The following is an 18368-nucleotide window of genomic DNA, read 5'->3' as shown; positions in this document are numbered from 1 at the left end:
TCGCCTGGGTCCTTATTTTTACATACGGCAATTCATTTTGAAACTCGCGAAAAGAAAGACGCACACATTAGACTGCGCTGTATATTCTAACCTACCATATATTTCAACTAATACACTGAACATTGCCGGATAGAGACAGGAAAGAAGGGATGTCCCGGGTCTCGATAACATGATGACATCACCGATGACGTCACGCTTTTATACGCGTACGTCAATTCATTTTGAAATTGACCCCTCAGAAAAAAGGAACTAGATTGGAATGTTTTATATATTCTGACTTGCCATATAATTTGATAGATACCTGGAATATAAAAACATTTCCAGCCTTACTAATAATAAAGAAAAATCAAAAACACAATTTGTAATTTTTACGTATGGGGCCACAAAAAGAAAGAAAAAATCTAGTCTGGCTGCATTTTCCTTCTCGATATTATATATATATATATATATATATATATATATATATATATATATATATATATATATATATATATATATATATATATATATAATATCGAGAAGAAAAATAGAAAAATGCAGCCAGACTAGATTACGTTGCATATTCCGAATACAAAAAATCTTTACTTTCCAGTACTTTCCAGATAACTAAAGGAAACACAAATTTCTTGTCGTATAAAGAAAGTATTTTTTATTTCAAATCTAGAAACGCACTTATATGAAATTTTAATATACGAATTGTTACATTAGATTTTATTGGATATTATTACTTGGGATACATTTATTATATATTTTTAAAGTTTTTAATCAAACACCAAAACAATCCTAGGCGTGCTAATAAAAAAAAAAATGAAAAGTTATAAAATGACGAAAGTATTATTTTAGCCGGAAACAAAAAAAAAAGCAGTTCAACAAGATTTTATTATATACTATAACTTGATACACTTCCATATTAATAAATTGAATAGCAAAACAATGCAAACTCCATTAATAAAAAAATAATAAAAAAATAAATAAAAGGATGATGTAGAGCCTTTTTTTTTTTTTTTTTTTTTTTGCACCTCTCCTCAATACCTCCTACTCCTCTCCCCTTCCCTTAACACTCCTTCTTTTCCCTCTACCTCCACCTCCTCTTACACATCGAGCCTTTAAATTACCTAGAAACACTTGCAATGTGTGATATGGTATGGTGTGTGTATGATGGTGGATGTGGTGATGGTATGGTGGTGTGTGGTGGTGTGGTGTGGTGGTGGATGGTGGTAGTGGTGGAGCGTGGTGTGATGAGGTGGTGGTGATGTCTTGTGGTGTGCTATGGTATGATGTGATGGTGGTGTTAACACTATACTCCCACAAGCTTAACCGTGTGTTCGTGTGTGTGACGCCGATCAGAGACCGTGAGGCTGTGAGACTTCTATCAGATCCCCTCTAAATGTACCATCCAGTGGTTACATACCTTGTTAACTAATCAACTAGCACTAAACTAATTACAAATTAGGAACAGTAGTCTGCTCGTTACACTGGCCGGCTTTTAAGGAATGTCACAAATCGGCATAATAATCATCATTAGCTTGCATAGACCTAAGAAGATAATGAACTAATGAATATACCTATTTGAAAATAAATATGTTTAGGAAACGAAGAGAATAATACAACAATTTTGGTTAATAAGAGAAAGGAAAGAGAGGGAAGGAGGCATATATTGTAGCCATCCTGATAAGCATCTTGAGTAAACGTTTTGGGTGAATAATAGTACATAATATATGAAAAAGTAAAATATAAAGTAGTTCGAGTCAATATGGAATCGCGAATGAAAAAGGAAAAGGTCTAAGTTGGTGGAAGTTAAAAGCAGTGTGAACCAATATGAAATCACGAATGAATAAGGAAATGGGCGAAGTTGGTGGAAGTTATCGTTCACATGGCTTGCGTGTCTCCAGGGCCTTGCTGCTGCTATTACTATCAGTGAGTTGCTGGCCGGTCTACGTAGTTGTTGCAGCTTCGAGCCTGTGTATCAGCACTTGCGGTGGTTGTCCTTGCAAGAGTGATAAGTTCAAGGTACGTAAGGAAATGGTAATATCTGAGAGAGAGGTTCCTTCCGCCTGAGATAAGTAAAAAGTCACCGCAGCCACAGCATAAACTGTGTTTGTGAGTGTGGTTGTGTGCAAGTCTGCAGGGGTGACTGAACAGTTGCTGTGCCGGCGCCACGCTGGCGGCTGCCATACAGCCCTCAAAACTAGCTGGAACTTATGTTGAATAAATAGATAAAAATAGTATAACCAGAATGGAGTTGACATTTAGCTAGTTCTGTCACCTGCTAACATCTACTGTATTTATATGGTGGCTTGTGCCTTTATCATGTATCGGCTTAGCTTTTGTTTCACGATGTAAATTTCATTATGTATGCATGTCAGCATGCCCCAACACAAAGAACTGCATTGACTGGAACTCTTGTCAACGGTGTGGCACAAAGCACCTCACGCCAAAATGACAACCAAGGACAGAAACGGGGAGCTTATCTTCCAAGGCATTGGTGTCACACAGTGCAATTATCAATGGTTTAAAACACTTGAAGAGTGGATCTGAGGGATTAAGCTATGAGTGGGAATTATCAGGGATAAAACTCTACCAAGTGGACGATCAGTCAAGGTACATGACATTTTATCAGTCAGTTCATCATGGTCATCGTGGCACAAGTGGAATTTAGTCAGCCGTCACATTCCTGCCATTGCTTGGGTTTTCTCTTCCTATTAAGACTCATTTCAAATATTTACAGGTACTGCATATATCTTTTATATTTCCCTTTTCCTAGTACAGTAATGTTCTCTGTAAGATGTGTGACTGAACATTTTCCTTTACCAAAACTTCACATTTCTCATGAAGAATACTGACACAAGAGTCTGCCACCTCTAGAGAAACATAAATATGCCAGTGATAAAACATAAGAATGACACTTAATTAGCTACCTATAAGAATGAGAAAATATTTTCAAAATTGTTGTAAAACCTGGCTGTCATTCAGTTACAAGAGTAAGGCAATGCTGAGACTTTTAATTAAGCATTATTAATGTAATCAAGGCTTTGGTATACAGCTGTGAATTGGTCATTCCACAAGAAGAAACATGGGAATGGTAGAAAGAATACAAAGTGCTGTAACTAAACTATTTCAGAGTTTCATGCAGTTGTTTATTAGTAAAGATCGAGTCAGCTAAAACTGGCAAGGTTGGAAGAAAAGAAAAAAAAAAGATGTTATTATGCTATTCAGAGCATGAAAGCAAATTGAGACTCTGGACAGGGAACACTTGATAAGGATGATGGAAGAGCAAGAGGTCACCAGATCTTGACAGTTTGACCAATAACTGGATAGTGAAGTTTAACAACCAGTCTTCACATGGTCTATGGCTCTGGGTGGAGTTGTGTACCTGGAGCATCATGTTTTGGATTTAGTTCATGACTGCTTCTCTTTCATGTAAGCCTTTAGACAAATTATCCTTTTCTTCAAAACACCAGCTAAGGTTGATCTGCTAATATGAAAGAGTAGGTGAAGATAAGACATGCAGCAGGGCACTTAAGATCCATTAATCTTTACCAATCAAACCATTACAATCACCATGGCCTACATGAAGTCCTATGAAATGTGAAATGCACTCCCACCTAAGCAAGATGTAAGTTTTCAGAAGTCACCAGTCTGGTTCCTGCCCCTGTCCTTTCCTGTTACTACCAGCTCACCAATTCCTTCCAGCCTTCCCACCTCCAGCACTTCTTTTCCTTTCTCTCTCCTTTTAATTTGATATAGAAATGAAAATCCAAATCTAGTTAGCTTGACCTCTGGAGGCCAGCATGATATGTACCTATGAACATGTTGGTTGTGGAGATGCTGTGTGGGTGAGGTCTGTGAGGCAGCATGGCCTTGAGACTGTATCACCATGTTGTCTTGATGCCTCCACTACCACACCACCACAGGCAGCAGAGTCACATGACACAGCACATTGTTATACTGTTAATTATCTATATTCATACCACATATTAAAAGAACGCAGTCTTAACTTTGACCAGTCAAAATAATGCATTGTGATCACATATATATATAATGCACCTACTTAGTAATATATATATATATATATATATATATATATATATATATATATATATATATATATATATATATATATATATATATATATATATATATATATATATATATATATATATATATATATATATATATATATATATATATATATATATATATATATATATATATATATATATATATATATATATATATATATATATATATATAGATAGATAGATAGATAGATAGATAGATAGATAGTTACATGCTCTGAGTTTACATCATAGTGAGTTCTAAAGTATCAGTCATATCTTATGTTTTTAATTTATTTATTTTAGCACAGTATTGTGATCAATTAAGTAAATTAAATCACATTGCTCATCAAATTTTTTGAAATCCTGTTAAAATATTAGAATGCATTTTTTTTTTTATGTATTTTAAAACCCTGACACTGACTGAGATTAACCTCTGCAGATGCGTCTTGTGATCCTTGAAGACAGCGAGCGGGTTGCTGAGTGGGCTGCCCGCTACATAATCAAGAGGATCAATGACTTCAGTCCTGGACCAAACAAGTTTTTTGTCCTTGGTCTGCCAACTGGTGAGGCATTTTGTACACTTTATTTTTTTGTAGTAGGGAGTTTATATATATATATATATATATATATATATATATATATATATATATATATATATATATATATATATATATATATATATATATATATATATATATATATATATATATATATATATATATATATATATATATATATATATATATATATATATATATATATATACACACACACACACACACACATTTCAGCTCAAGAGCCATAACAGGGATTTTACCTTACTCCTGAGTGCTAGCTGTGTAGATTTCCTTTACATGTAGGAGTTTTCTGAGCGTTCACCTTTCATGTTTCTTCATTTTCAGTAAAACAGCATAATATTTCCTTTATGTATATGAGGTATATGTAATGTCATCTCAAGACACTTCCATAACCAGACCCTAGTAGGTAATAATAAGAAAATACTAGAGATTTTTCTGAGGGAGGTTAAAGTAGATATTTTTGGAGAGGTGATCATTCAAATTATCATGTAATGCAGCACAAAGCACTGTACCAGAATGCATCAACACAGATTTTCACAAAAGTAAAAATTTTTACCTATTAAATATTTAGTCTTTTCAGCATTAAAGGTGAAATTTTTTTTAGTTACAGCTTCAACCAGATGAATTTCTTGATAAAGACAAATTATTATGCTTCAATGAATTTGTGTCTTTGCAGGAGGCACACCACTTGGCACTTACAGGAAGCTAGTGCAGTACCACAAAGCTGGAAAAATTTCATTCAAGTATGTCAAGACTTTCAACATGGATGAGTATGTTGGTTAGTATGCATCTTATTTAGTCCACTGTGTGTTCGCTTGTTTAATATTTTATAATTAGTTGATTGATATTTATTCATGTACATGTTCTGATGATGTATGTGTGATGGAGTAGCAATGGCCAGTTTTGTGTTTAATGAGGAAATGACACCCAAGGAGGGATCTTGTGTTACCTTGCTCTGCCTCATGAATTAAAGGATTTTCCTTATAAATTTTGAAAGTATAGGAATTTTGAATTTGAAATGGACTTTGGGAGAGGTTTTGTTATTGGCATAGGTTAGAATTTATAGTTTTATAATTTTCACAGTTTCATATTTGCAAAGTAGTATTTCTGCATGAGGTTATTGACTTTTATTTTTCCATTATTCTGTTAATTCTTTACTTTTTTATATACTTTATTTTTTGCATCAACAGGTAAATAGGCAACTTCTAACAACACACCAAGGCAGCATCACTCAGCCTTCTTGTTGATTGTGTACCATGAGATTAGTGGCAGGTTTCTTGTACCCTCTTAACATTTCACTTCTATATTTTCAGCATCTTGGCAATTATTACTTATACAACTAAGTATATAAAAGCAGTAGAAGTATGAACTGTTCTTTAACATTATTTAGTGTGTGAATCCAGACACATAAATGAGAAGCATTGATGAATTTAAAGGAGTAGTGAACATCTTCCTGTTAAATCATTCAGCAGTGTCTTGTTTTAATTTTGTGTCCCATTACCTTTTCATGTTCATGTTTGCTCAGTGTAAGAGACTCTGCTTGGGTTTATATTCATTTCATATTTTCTTTAATGCTTTTTCATGAATTTTCATAGTAAAAATGATAAAGCAGTTGATGGTGTTTGTGAACCTTCATGATATTAATATTCTCAGGCATTCCCCGGGATCACGACCAGAGTTACCACAGCTTCATGTGGGAGAACTTCTTCAAACACATTGATATTGATCCAGCCAATGCTCACGTCCTTGATGGTAATGCACCAAACCTCGAGACAGAGTGTCAGCAATATGAAGAGAAGATCAAGGAAGCAGGTGGCATTGAACTTTTCATGGGAGGTAAAGTATGGCTATAAAAGTTAATGTTTTGTAAATACTTCAAAGATTTCCTTGATCACTCAGTAATGAGACTAGTACTGAATCATTAAGTAGCTTTAAAAGATTATTAGATAAATTTATGGATGAGGAAGATAAGTGGAAAGAGGTAGGTATGTTTCATACAGGGATTGCCATATGGAGGCCTGATGGTTTCTCACACCTAAGAAGAAGAAGAAAATTGAAGGAGGACTATTTTGCAACATGCATACTATATACAAAAAATTTATGACAGCACATTTATAATTAAGAAATGGTGCAACACTCGCCTAAATAAGATTTTATAGTTTTTATTGGCTACCCATTCAAGGCAACCATTTGATATTCAGTTTAAATTCATTATCATCATCTCATAGAGTTACTTTGACCACTGTGAGGATACATGTCCTTTACCATAGTCAGCTTTGTACATATTGCCTTAAGAAGGACTTTATGCTTCAGAATACTGCTTATCCCTATGTTTTTCAAACTCAGGAATTGGACCTGATGGACACATAGCCTTCAATGAACCTGGCTCCAGCTTGGTGTCTCGCACACGTGTTAAAACCCTGAACCAGGAGACCATCACTGCCAATGCTCGCTTCTTTGGTAATGACATGTCCAAGGTGCCCAAGCAGGCCCTCACTGTTGGAGTTGGCACAGTCATGGATGCCAGGGAGGTAAGGATTTTATTTTTTTCATATGAAGCAGTCTGATTCTGGGAAATGGGGAAAAGACAAGGGAATATAAGGCAAAGGCATCTGAATGTGAAGAAAATTTAATATATACCTATGTAGATTTCATCTAGTTCTTATCTAGTTGTTTTTACCTAATTGTATTTCTATAGGATTGAGTCATGTTCATAATGTCCCATCTTTTAAAAGTTAATTTGTCATATTTATCTTTAAAGTCATAAATGCTCCTTGCACACAACTTTGTCATTTGACGAATTCTATTGGGTGATTGGTCTGTCAGGAAAATTATACTTTCTAGCATCTTTTTTCACTTTTTTACACAGTTTCTTACTCTATCCTCTTAGTGTTGATTGTTGTGGTACCACAAAATCTGTGATATCAGTCTTTTCTTTTTACACATGTGTACATCATAATCATATCACCTCATTCTCATCTCTCATACAGTGTAGCTAATATCTCTCAAGTATGATACCTATTTTGTAGCTGTTCTTTGCACTTTATCTTTTGTGTGAAGGATCTGGTGCATTCCCCAGGTGATGGTGCTGGTCACAGGCTCACACAAGGCCTATGCACTGCACATGGCCATTGAGGAGGGAGTGAACCACATGTGGACAGTGTCAGCCTTCCAGCAGCATCCACGGACCATCATGCTCTGTGATGAGGACGCAACACTGGAGCTCAAGGTCAAGACAGTCAAGTACTTCAAGGTAAGGCTGTTGTTGGTGTTCTCTTTTGCTACTAACTTATTCTCATTATAAAGTTTTAGTGAACAGTTCTCTTGTTACTAAATTGCAGTCTTCCCAGTTTTAAAGTCAAATACTTAAAATTTGTATTTGTACCATCAGCCTTTTAGTTAATGACTTGGAGTGTATGATCTTGTACTTCAGTATTTGAAGTCAGCTGGGAAAATTGAATGTTCATATCATTATGTACCTTTGCATTGTCCAGTGTAAGAGATTCTTTTTGTTACTTGTTCTCTCAACTTCAGAATATAGTAAAACACTTCAAATTATATCCAATCAGTGTTAAATGCTTCTTTTAAAAACTGATCATTGCAAAAGACATCAGCGAAATAATCTTGGCGTCTAGATGAGTTACAAGTTGAATCACCCACATGCTAACCCACCAATATCTATGGAAATTTACAAAAACTAACCCATTACAGTGCATGTAGGTATTTAGATCTTTTAAAAGCTGCATGTTACCTTTGATATAACTGATTTATCATGTAATAATTACTTTAGTTAAAATTGCAATAGTGAAGGATATGCTATATTATTGAGTAATAGAAATGAGTTTACCATTCTTTTTGTCATAAGTAGGATACCATTCAGTCACTCAGTTTTTAGCATTTGATATAAGCATACATACATTCCCATAGTACTGTGCTGTGGTGGTATTATTGAATTGTGGAGAATGTCATGCTCTCAACAGACAACACAGATGAGACAGTGATATTATGCATCAGAAAAGTATTTATTAATTTATTTTTTCTTATTTATTTATTTATTTTTACATTTTAGGGAGTCTTTCCAAGAATAAAAAAAAAAAGAAGAAAAGTAAAAGGAGAGGGAAAATAAAAGTTGCCCATAATAGCACTTCAAAAAAAAGATATTTGCAGTCAGTTTACAAGAATTATGATGAAGGCATTTCCTTCTATGGCCTGGTATAAAACTCCACCTGGAAATTAGGGAATAGCCCACATCTGAAGCCTCACTTGAACTATACTATAATATTATTCTGGATCAATCAACTTGATAATCGTTGGTATATATATATATATATATATATATATATATATATATATATATATATATATATATATATATATATATATATATATATATATATATATATATATATATATTCTTATTTCAGGGAAATTTAAAATTATCTTTAATTTCTGAAAATTCTATTTTGCATGCAAGCATGTGTTTGTCTTTAATTTCACATGTGTTATATTATGTGAAGACTTTTGTCTAGAATGTGTCATATTTAAGGCATACTTTACATGCTTTCCTCATATATATATATATATATATATATATATATATATATATATATATATATATATATATATATATATATATATATATATATATATATATATATTAAAAGACTTGCATCAAAGTATTGATTATATATTCTTGCTGATCTCCTTTTTCTTGTAAATTATTGCATGTCATATTACAGCTTTTTATTATTGTGATTTTATTTATAATTGACCAGCGCCTTGAGGCTATTCTGATTAACTCGTAGTAAAGAATCTGATTCAATTTGAAGTAATAACTATCAGCTTGAAAGTTAAAATGCTTGAATTCTTGAAAATTTGTGTCTTGTATCTTGTTGACTTGTAGACTCTTATGTATGTAGCATAACTAACACAGTTCATCTAGTCTTCAGCTGCTCTCTTTCAGTGTATAACAATAAAAAATTATTTACAGACACTCCATGATATACATTCATGCCTGATGGATCAGGAACCACAGTAAGGTGATGGTTGCTTGTATGCTTACATTGCTTGTTTGGTTGTAACACCATTCCATGTGGAATTTGCTTGTTTCATTAGACGAAGAAAACTATAACAAATTTTTTATGGTTTTTATTTGCTTTTATGCAAATCTACAAACGGCTCTCATGCTGTATGTGTACGGTTGCTTCCTGTGCTCCTCGTACACTACAGGCAGAGCAGGAACACTTGGTAAGGCAACTTCAGTAGTGTCAAGATCTTGGCAGTTACACTCACAAAGCTGGGGAATTTTTGTGTGTATACTTACAAAAGCTACTGAGAATAAGCCTTTGCTTTTGTTTCTAGGTTACTGGTAACAAATACTGGTCAATAGATTTATCACTGAGCTTTCCTGAGACAGTATATAGTGATATAAAACAGATGGCTCCAGACTTGATGAAGTAGCCTTATTACTTTTATTTCTTGCCAAAGCAGTATGTCAACTCAAAAGTATTTAGTAGGTGAGTATTAGTGTCCAGAAGCCCCTGATGTGTCAGTTAGGCCACACCTTCTACCCACCTTTGTATTTCTCTCTCTCTCTCTCTCTCTCTCTCTCTCTCTCTCTCTCTCTCTCTCTCTCTCTCTCTCTCTCTCTCTCTCTCTCTCTCTCTCTCTCTCTCTCTCTCTCTCTCTCTCTCTCTCTCTCTCTCTCTCTCTCTCTCTCTCTCTCTCTCTCTCTCTCTCTCTCTCTCTCTCTCTCTCTCTCTCTCTCTCTCTCTCTCTCTCTCTCTCTCTCTCATAACTGCCATGAAAAAATAGGACGTCGCTTTCATTAGAAATCCAGATAGGAAAGCTGCTTCAAGTCTGGAGCTGTCTCTACCTGATACCTGATAGTTTCATCCTCCTCTGTAATGAAACATGATAGTTTTATCCTTCACATTAATGAAACAGGTCTTACCAGGTAACTTTTTTTTTCTAGGAACACTATTGTAACTAATGAGGCTTAACTAACAAAAATAAAACATGCTTGCAAAAATTACCCGCTTGAAGGTAAGTGTTAAAGAGAAATTCAGCATAAGACCTGCAGAGCCTTTATTCAAGCTGTGGGCCAACTCTTTTCTTGCATTTTATTTGGTTACCATTATCACCTATGATTCATAGCTATTGGAAAACTTTGAGTTATGAGGAAGGATATTTCAGTTAAAAGAAGTGGCATTAATGGGAAGGAGGTAGGAGATAAAAATAAGAGGATTGGAAGTAAGCAGAGTTAGGAGAAAAGAGCAGGAAGTTAAGATGTAGGAGTTTTATGGTGGGATGTGACATGAATACTGTCAGAATGTTTTGTGAACTTTAACAACTATTTCAAAATATTTAGCAGTTTATTATGATAACTAAGAATGCAGTGTGATCAGCATGGCAGTTTCATACAGAGCAGTGGATGAATCCAGAGAAAAATACAGCCAAGGAGCTTGTGCCTATACCAAAGAGAAAGAAGTAAATGAGGTGGCTGATGTGAATGTGAATAGCATCAGGAGTCTAAGTAAAAGTATAGCAATGCTGAAAGTTTTAAAGAAGCAAATTAGAGAAGATAAAGGATATTGGATCCAAGAGAATGAATCAGTTACATAATTATAGAGAAAAGACTAAAAGTGAATGTGATTTAGACAAAGAACCTCAACAAAACATACTCATGTAGATTTGTAGGTTTTGAAAAGGGAAACATTTTTCCTATAAGATTAAATTATGTCATCCATTGTTGCATTAATGCATTCTAATTATTTCAAGCCAGCTTTACAATCTTCATTTTAAATAAGCCTGTGTGTTAATTCAGGGTAATTTTGCGGTCTTTCATGAAGAGGACATTATTGTAAAAATGACAGCAAGAGATATAGGTAAAGATGATGCATGGCAGGGGTTGTTCTTCCCACCTTACATCTGATAAGTAGTTTAACTATTTCACTGTGACATATAACAATTCACAGCATTAAAAGCAAGATGTTAAGTCTTCATAAGCATCTAGAAGAAAGAAGGGGTGTAAAAAGAATAGTTTTTTTTAGTTTCTAGCCAGCATATTGTTTGGAGGTGGCTGTAGAACTAGAAGAAATGTCTCACCATGGTTAAGGCTTTAGGAAAAATGTGTTAGTGTTAAGCCACAGCATACTTTATGACCAAAACCTCTTGCAATAGACTGATTGTGTTGAGAGTCTAGGTATCTTTTCCAGTTTAGCATTCCAGTTTATGTAAGTATGTATTTTGCATATATATATATATATATATATATATATATATATATATATATATATATATATATATATATATATATATATATATATATATATATATATATATATATCTATATATATATTATATATTTTTTTTTTTTTTTTTTTTTTTTCCTCAGCCTTTTTCTCAGAGGCTTGTTTTATCCGATACTTTCCAGTGCACATTCACTTTGTCTTCTGTCACCAACATACCTGACTTCATAAGACTAATGAGTACATATTGAGAAGAAGTGTGCAAGATGTGCAGAAGAAATTGATTGGTTGAGGTTGTGGTGTGTGTAATAAAAATTTGAAGATGGGTATGATTGATGTGAGTTTTGAGAAGTATTTGTCTTTTATATTGCTCTGTCTTCTCTGCATATGAATTCTTTTTTCCATGCCTTCAAACAAGAGAGAGTATATAAGTATGATAGACATATAAACTTTCAGTGACTGAGAGGACACAGTGATGGAACATGAGAGAGGAAAGAGAGAGTGAGAGGATCAGAATACACAAGGCCAGGAATTAATGGGATCAGAGTATAGAAAGCCAGGAATAAATGAGATCAGAGTAAACAAGGCCAGGAAATAATAGGATCAGAGTATGCAAGGCTAGGAATTAATGGAGATTTGCCTTTCTCAATCTTCCCTTTAATGGGAATTCTTTAGGAGTAAATTTCAGATATAGGTAGAGAGGTTAAATTAGTACAGTACTATAATTTAGTTTGCTGTAAGAATAATGTGTTCTGTTGATAAGAATATTTTTGTATTTGAGTTGAGTATTGTATTGTGTATTTGTGTAAATGTGTAGATTTATTGATATTTGTGAATCTTGTGACACATCTTTCTCGTATGTATTTATGAAGTATGCTTTTGTTTGTGTAGTGGATTGATACATGTTTAGTTGTTGGTTTAGGGAAAAGTCCATGCAACCTTCATAAGATGCAGACGGAAGTATATGTAGCAGTAGTAGTAGTAGTAGTAGTATTAGTAGTGGTGGTGCAGAGTTATGCAGCTGTTTTTGTAGTTGTGTATAAATGACTGCAGTACATTTTATAAGTTACCAAAAATTATCCTAGAAGCTTGTTGATGCAAATGGAAATGTATGCCTGAAAGGAAAAACCCTTGCAATAAATGAAAATTTTAATTTTCATAGTTCTAAAGATGACAACTTTCTAAAGCAGCAAAGTAACAGTACCCGTGTGTCTTGCAGGATCTCTGGACAGTGCATCGCAAAATGATTGATGACCACATGATGGAGTCCTTCTCCTAAACATCTCACCTCAGCAGACTAAGAGAGGGAACAGTCTGTGTGTTCACCAAGCAGTGCATTTGTTTGTTTGTTTCTTTTGATGGTAATGAAATCTAAATACATAATCATTGCTAGCTTAGCCATATGATAGTTCTACAAATATTTTTGATAGAAGTGAAAGCCATTTAAGTATCAGAATTTAAGTTTACATGAAGATTTTTATCAGGATGATCTTTAGCTATAACATTGTATTTAACATAACTGGTAAATATTTTTGTAAAATGGCTTAAAATTAGTTGGTAAGTTAATAAGATGGTTAGTAAAACTTGCTCTCTCTATAATTAAGAAATAAAAGTTGTTCCATGCTTGCCTTTAGAAATAAAATACAGTAAGTTCCTGTACAACTGTTATCCAGACATTCACCATTTGCATTCAGCTAGTACAAAAGGGTAAAACTGGCAGGAACATTGTTTGTGCACACAGGTTAGTTTCCTCTGCCATGCACATGCTGATATGTCCAGTACATTTACTTATGATTTGTTTACAACAAATTTTTCAGCTAATCCAAACCAAGTGCAGTATATAAATGATAAAATGTATAACAACTACAGATGTATTAGCAAGGTTTAAGTACCATAGTTTGAGTTGTCAAAGGATACACAAGACAGCTTCAAGAACTGTTACTAACATTACAGCATGAAAGTAAGTGTACAGGTGCTCTTGGCCATAAGCTATGCTTGTAATGTATACACGGAAATTTTAAGTATATAATGTGAAATAAGAAACACAGCTTATATATTGCACATTGCTAAAATTATAAAGGAAATTATAATTTTTTATTTATTTTTTCTTATTAGAATGAGCATCATATCTATCATATTTTCAAGAATTGCACAAGTTTTACTTATGTAGAGTAAGACAATTCATAATGTTTATATACACCCGTGTCAAAATATGAGGTAAATATACATACCTCATTATTCATTCATACATTTTAGGCACCTAATATATTTGCAGACAACATAGCAGAACCATAAACAAACATCTCTAGTTTATTGTGAAGATGAAATCATTTGCCTCATACTGTTTCTGTGTCCATCAATCTGTGAGGGCCAAACTCTTTTTCCTCTTTTTTTCTATGAAGCATGAATGTTTTCAGATGTTTTTCTCTCCTCTCTCATGTTGGTATTGCTTGAGGTTAAAAATGCACCATAACCCCCACACTGATTTGATGCCATCCTCCTGAAGACCAAGTTAATTTCTTCTTTTTGCTTTTGCCTCTGATGATTCCAGATTTTAATTTCCCTCTTCTCCCTTGTGTTGATGTTACCTAAGATTTCAGTTGCATCTTAAACTTCACACAAATCCTCTTGTTGATTAAGGGAACATACCCAAAGCGAACATCAGATTCAGAACCATTTTCTGAAACACTTTTTTTGCTTTAGCTCCACTACATTCCAAAGGCTCTGGTTAAAGTGATGCTAGTTTTTAAGGATATTTTATGGTTTTAGTGATATATTAAGAAGATTTTTATATTATTAACAGGAGAAACACTCTTGAGAACTCAGCTAATCACTTCTGTGGCCTTTGAAAATAGTCATGGTGAGAGAGCAGTATTTTTAAGCTCAGGCCTCAGTTCTACACAGAGAAATTTAACTCAACTTTTTCTCAGAAGTGTGGATGGAGCATATGGATTTGCAACAGTGAAAAGGCCTTAAACAGCTGTGGTTGTGAGATGTTAATTGATACTGGTGTATGTTTATGGCGTGTGATTGACGTTCGCAAATTACATACTAACTACGTAACATCTTGATAACAAAATTTTTGTGTTTGAATACTTGCAAATGGTAGTGAGGTGGAAGTTTACTACATCATTGTGTCTATTGTAAGGTGATTGGCATTGTCTTGAGAAGCTGTTATAATTTCTCTGATTCATTTCAGAAATAGTCTTGCATGATATTAATTTTAGTACATGGCTTGATTTATCACTCTCTTGCACACACACACAAAAAAAACTAGGTAAATACACACACACACACACACACACACACACACACACACACACACACACACACACACACACACACACACACACACACACACACACACACACATGCACCAGCTTAGTTTTTCTTGGTTGGCATTTGAGGTTTAAAAAAGGAGAAAAACAATCAGGGACACTCCTACTGTGAAAAAGTAAGAAAAACATTCCTGGATAGATTAATTCCACATATAGGATTAAGATTACAAAACTCAGCCGGTCTAATTCCACTAAGACCAGAATGATCATGTGATAATGATGTGACTTAGGTAGTGTGATGTAATGTAGATTTTATAATGATAAGAGTTTGGGTTCAGGAAATCTTGAAGAATGAATACAGTATATGATGATTAGTAGTGTACTGAAGCTCTATTTTTGTGAAGCTTAGCTTAGATGATTACTGAAATGGAGATAGTTTACTGTTTTTTATCTTGTGGAAATATACATTGTTGAACGGGCTTTATAGTGCTTAATAAATTGTTATTGTTGAGTCTTATTTCATTTGGCCAGTCTATCAGGCATGCTGTTGAGGATTTGTGCTTCCCAGAACTGAATTATTTGCACCTTTTTTTTTTTTTATGAAATCTGAAGGATGAGGGTTATGGATACACTTTTAAAGTTTTTTTTTTTTTTTTTTTTTTGAGGATCCTCAGTAGATTAAATTAAAAAAAGCACAACGTTCATTAAAAGGCAACTATGATTACCAAAGGAAGTGTTGTACACAGAAGTTAATTGAACCGCAAGATGGTGAGCAAATCAGTAGAAAAGAAGAAACTTTCTAGACAAGACAAGTTTTGTTTTTAACAAAACAGATTTCAGATACATTTGACGACTAGAATGAAGCAATTAAGTATCCCAAGTTTGGTTGAGGTTAATAAGGAGTTTACAGAACAAACGGAAATGAGATAAAGTAAATATTCTCAACTAATGTGCACGAAGAAGATATGCACAGTGAAATTAAAGATCAAATTTAAGAACTTGATAGACTTATCATAAAAGAAAGGAGAGTAAAAAGAGCTAAGAACTTCGAGAAAGTTCTTAAAAACTTTTAATGAGAAGTTTTTGAAAATGGATAATAATATGGTGAAAAGTTATTGTTTTGAATGATAATAGTAGCAGAAGATTCTAGATTCCCATAATTATTTGATCACTGATCACTGCATAAAACAATAATTATGCATGCATGTAGTACCTCATCCCCTGAATCATGTAGCAGTGTAACTGTAACAGGAAGGAAAAGCCAGATAATTTGAAGTGACACCTGAATTCATTTCCAATGCATTTTGTCTTTTCCCTCAGTCTGAAGTCCTATGACCTGCTGATATCGAAGAGAGACCCTAAACACAATGGGAGTGTGTCGCGTGAGTGAAGTCACTTACTCAAAGAAATGAAACATCATATATCAAATTTTTTTTTTTTTTTACAATTTTCCTTTGTCTCTTTTCTGCATTTTTAGTGTTTTACCCTTAATATTTAAGGTTATGATTAATAATCAAGGATAAGCGGCAGGAATTCTCATTATTCACTTATATACAGAATAAATTCAAGGACGAAATAGTAGAATTTAATAGGTCAAATCCCTAACCTTCATTTTTCCATTAATTTTATTTATCTAATTCACACGGTTTACACAACGCTCACAGCGCATGCTTTGTGAGTATGGCTGGCTTATGTGTGGAGTAAGTATATTCCAAAGAATAGATGAGGGATCCTTCACCTCCCTAAGCCTCATTGGTTTTAAAATAACGGGCATCGCTACGTGCTGGCTATTCCTAGTGGAATCACTTGTTACATCGGGTCAAGAGTTATAGGTGGCAATTTTATCAGGACCAATATGAAAGGATAAGACATAATACTGATAATAACATATGAGTAAAAAGAAATAATAATAAAATGATGATAATAATAAATAAATAACTGAGGAGCGCTCTTTATAAAGGTTGGATGCAAGGTGTGAGTCCCAACGCGTCGATGATCCACTGCCATCATGCAAGCTATAAGGATGATAAAGCTACGACGTCATTTACCTGGCCGTTATAATCATGGTTAATACAGACGTCATTTACCTGGCCGTTATAGTCATAGCTAGCACAGACGCCCACGCCAGCGCTTTGTACACTGTAGCACACGTCCCATTCAGCTTCATTCATACTCATAAATTGTATATTTCCAGTTTCCCTCCTGATGGTAACTCGTCTCTTTCCTACCGTCACCATCCTCTATTCCACCCACCCAACTTCATTCTGTTATCATCCTCTTCAGGCTATATATATATATATATATATATATATATATATATATATATATATATATATATATATATATATATATATATATATATATATATATATATATATATATATATATATATATATATATATATATATATATATATTTATTTATTTATTTATTTATTCATTTATTTATTTATTTACTCATTTATTTATTTATTTATATATAGCAGCAACTAGTCAACAGACAAGCTTTTCCAGCAAACGTCTTCGTCACACACACACACACACACACACACACACACACACGAATATGAGCATTAATATTACGATACGTATATTATCATATCCCCCAAAATACATTATCATCTTTCAGCCTGCTTATTCTAAAGCTGATTCATACTACTACTACTACTACTACTACTACTACTACTACTACTACTACTACTACTACTACTATTACTACTAGTATAACTAAATAATAATAATAATAATAATAATAATAATAATAATAATAATAATAATAATAATAATAATAATAATAATAAAAGCCAATTCCAAAGTTCTTCATTAGGAGGCACCGTCCTTACCCGGACGTAAAACAGAAAGAAAAGAATTATTATTATTTTTATTACTATTATTATTATTATTATTATTATTATTATTATTATCATTATCATCATCATCATCATCATCATCATCATCATCATCATCATCATCCTACACACACACACACACACACACACACACACACACACACACACACACACACACACACACACACACACAGTCCTCCGTTTCACGAATTACAGTGAGCATCAATTCCACAAGCCCCGCACAAAATTTTCCTGCTACGATCATATTTCCGCCGAAGTGAAGTGACATCCACTCCTCGTCCTTCTTCGCCCCATCCACCTTGTCCTTCTCGTCCCCACGCTAATGTGGCACT

The 18368-nt window shown here is 33.7% G+C and overlaps 1 protein-coding gene across 3 annotated transcripts; it reads left to right on the top strand.

The window, feature by feature from the left end:
* The first annotated feature begins 1827 nt into the window (after positions 1-1827).
* LOC135106899 (glucosamine-6-phosphate isomerase-like) lies at positions 1828-15678 on the top strand. 3 transcript variants are annotated; one of them, XM_064016304.1, is made up of 8 exons: positions 1828-2010; positions 4501-4624; positions 5316-5417; positions 6293-6475; positions 6986-7170; positions 7719-7892; positions 9630-9673; positions 13109-15678. In XM_064016304.1, the coding sequence occupies exons 1-8, from the start codon at positions 1831-1833 to the stop codon at positions 13134-13136; spliced, it is 1020 nt and encodes a 339-aa protein (XP_063872374.1). In that variant the 5' UTR covers positions 1828-1830; the 3' UTR covers positions 13137-15678. The 3 variants fall into 3 exon arrangements, with proteins under 3 accessions (XP_063872374.1, XP_063872376.1, XP_063872375.1); XM_064016306.1 differs by having other exon boundaries at positions 9630-9678; XM_064016305.1 differs by lacking the exon at positions 9630-9673.
* The last annotated feature ends 2690 nt before the right edge of the window (positions 15679-18368 follow it).

The sequence above is a fragment of the Scylla paramamosain genome, chromosome 14, assembly GCF_035594125.1.
Source record: "Scylla paramamosain isolate STU-SP2022 chromosome 14, ASM3559412v1, whole genome shotgun sequence".
Classification (NCBI taxonomy): Eukaryota; Metazoa; Arthropoda; class Malacostraca; order Decapoda; family Portunidae; genus Scylla; species Scylla paramamosain.
The sequence above is the reverse complement of the archived record's forward strand: the minus strand, read 5'-3'. Positions and strand labels throughout refer to the sequence as shown.

What these genes read in the sequence shown, in the direction of transcription:
- LOC135106899 (XM_064016304.1), top strand. Translation starts at nt 1,831, where the DNA reads ATGAATAAGGAAATGGGCGAAGTTGGTGGAAGTTATCGTTCACATGGC. An exon ending in GCAAGAGTGATAAGTTCAAG is followed by an intron (nt 2,011 to 4,500) that starts GTACGTAAGGAA and finishes TAACCTCTGCAG; the next exon opens with ATGCGTCTTGTGATCCTTGA. An exon ending in CTGATGGATCAGGAACCACA is followed by an intron (nt 9,674 to 13,108) that starts GTAAGGTGATGG and finishes TGTGTCTTGCAG; the next exon opens with GATCTCTGGACAGTGCATCG.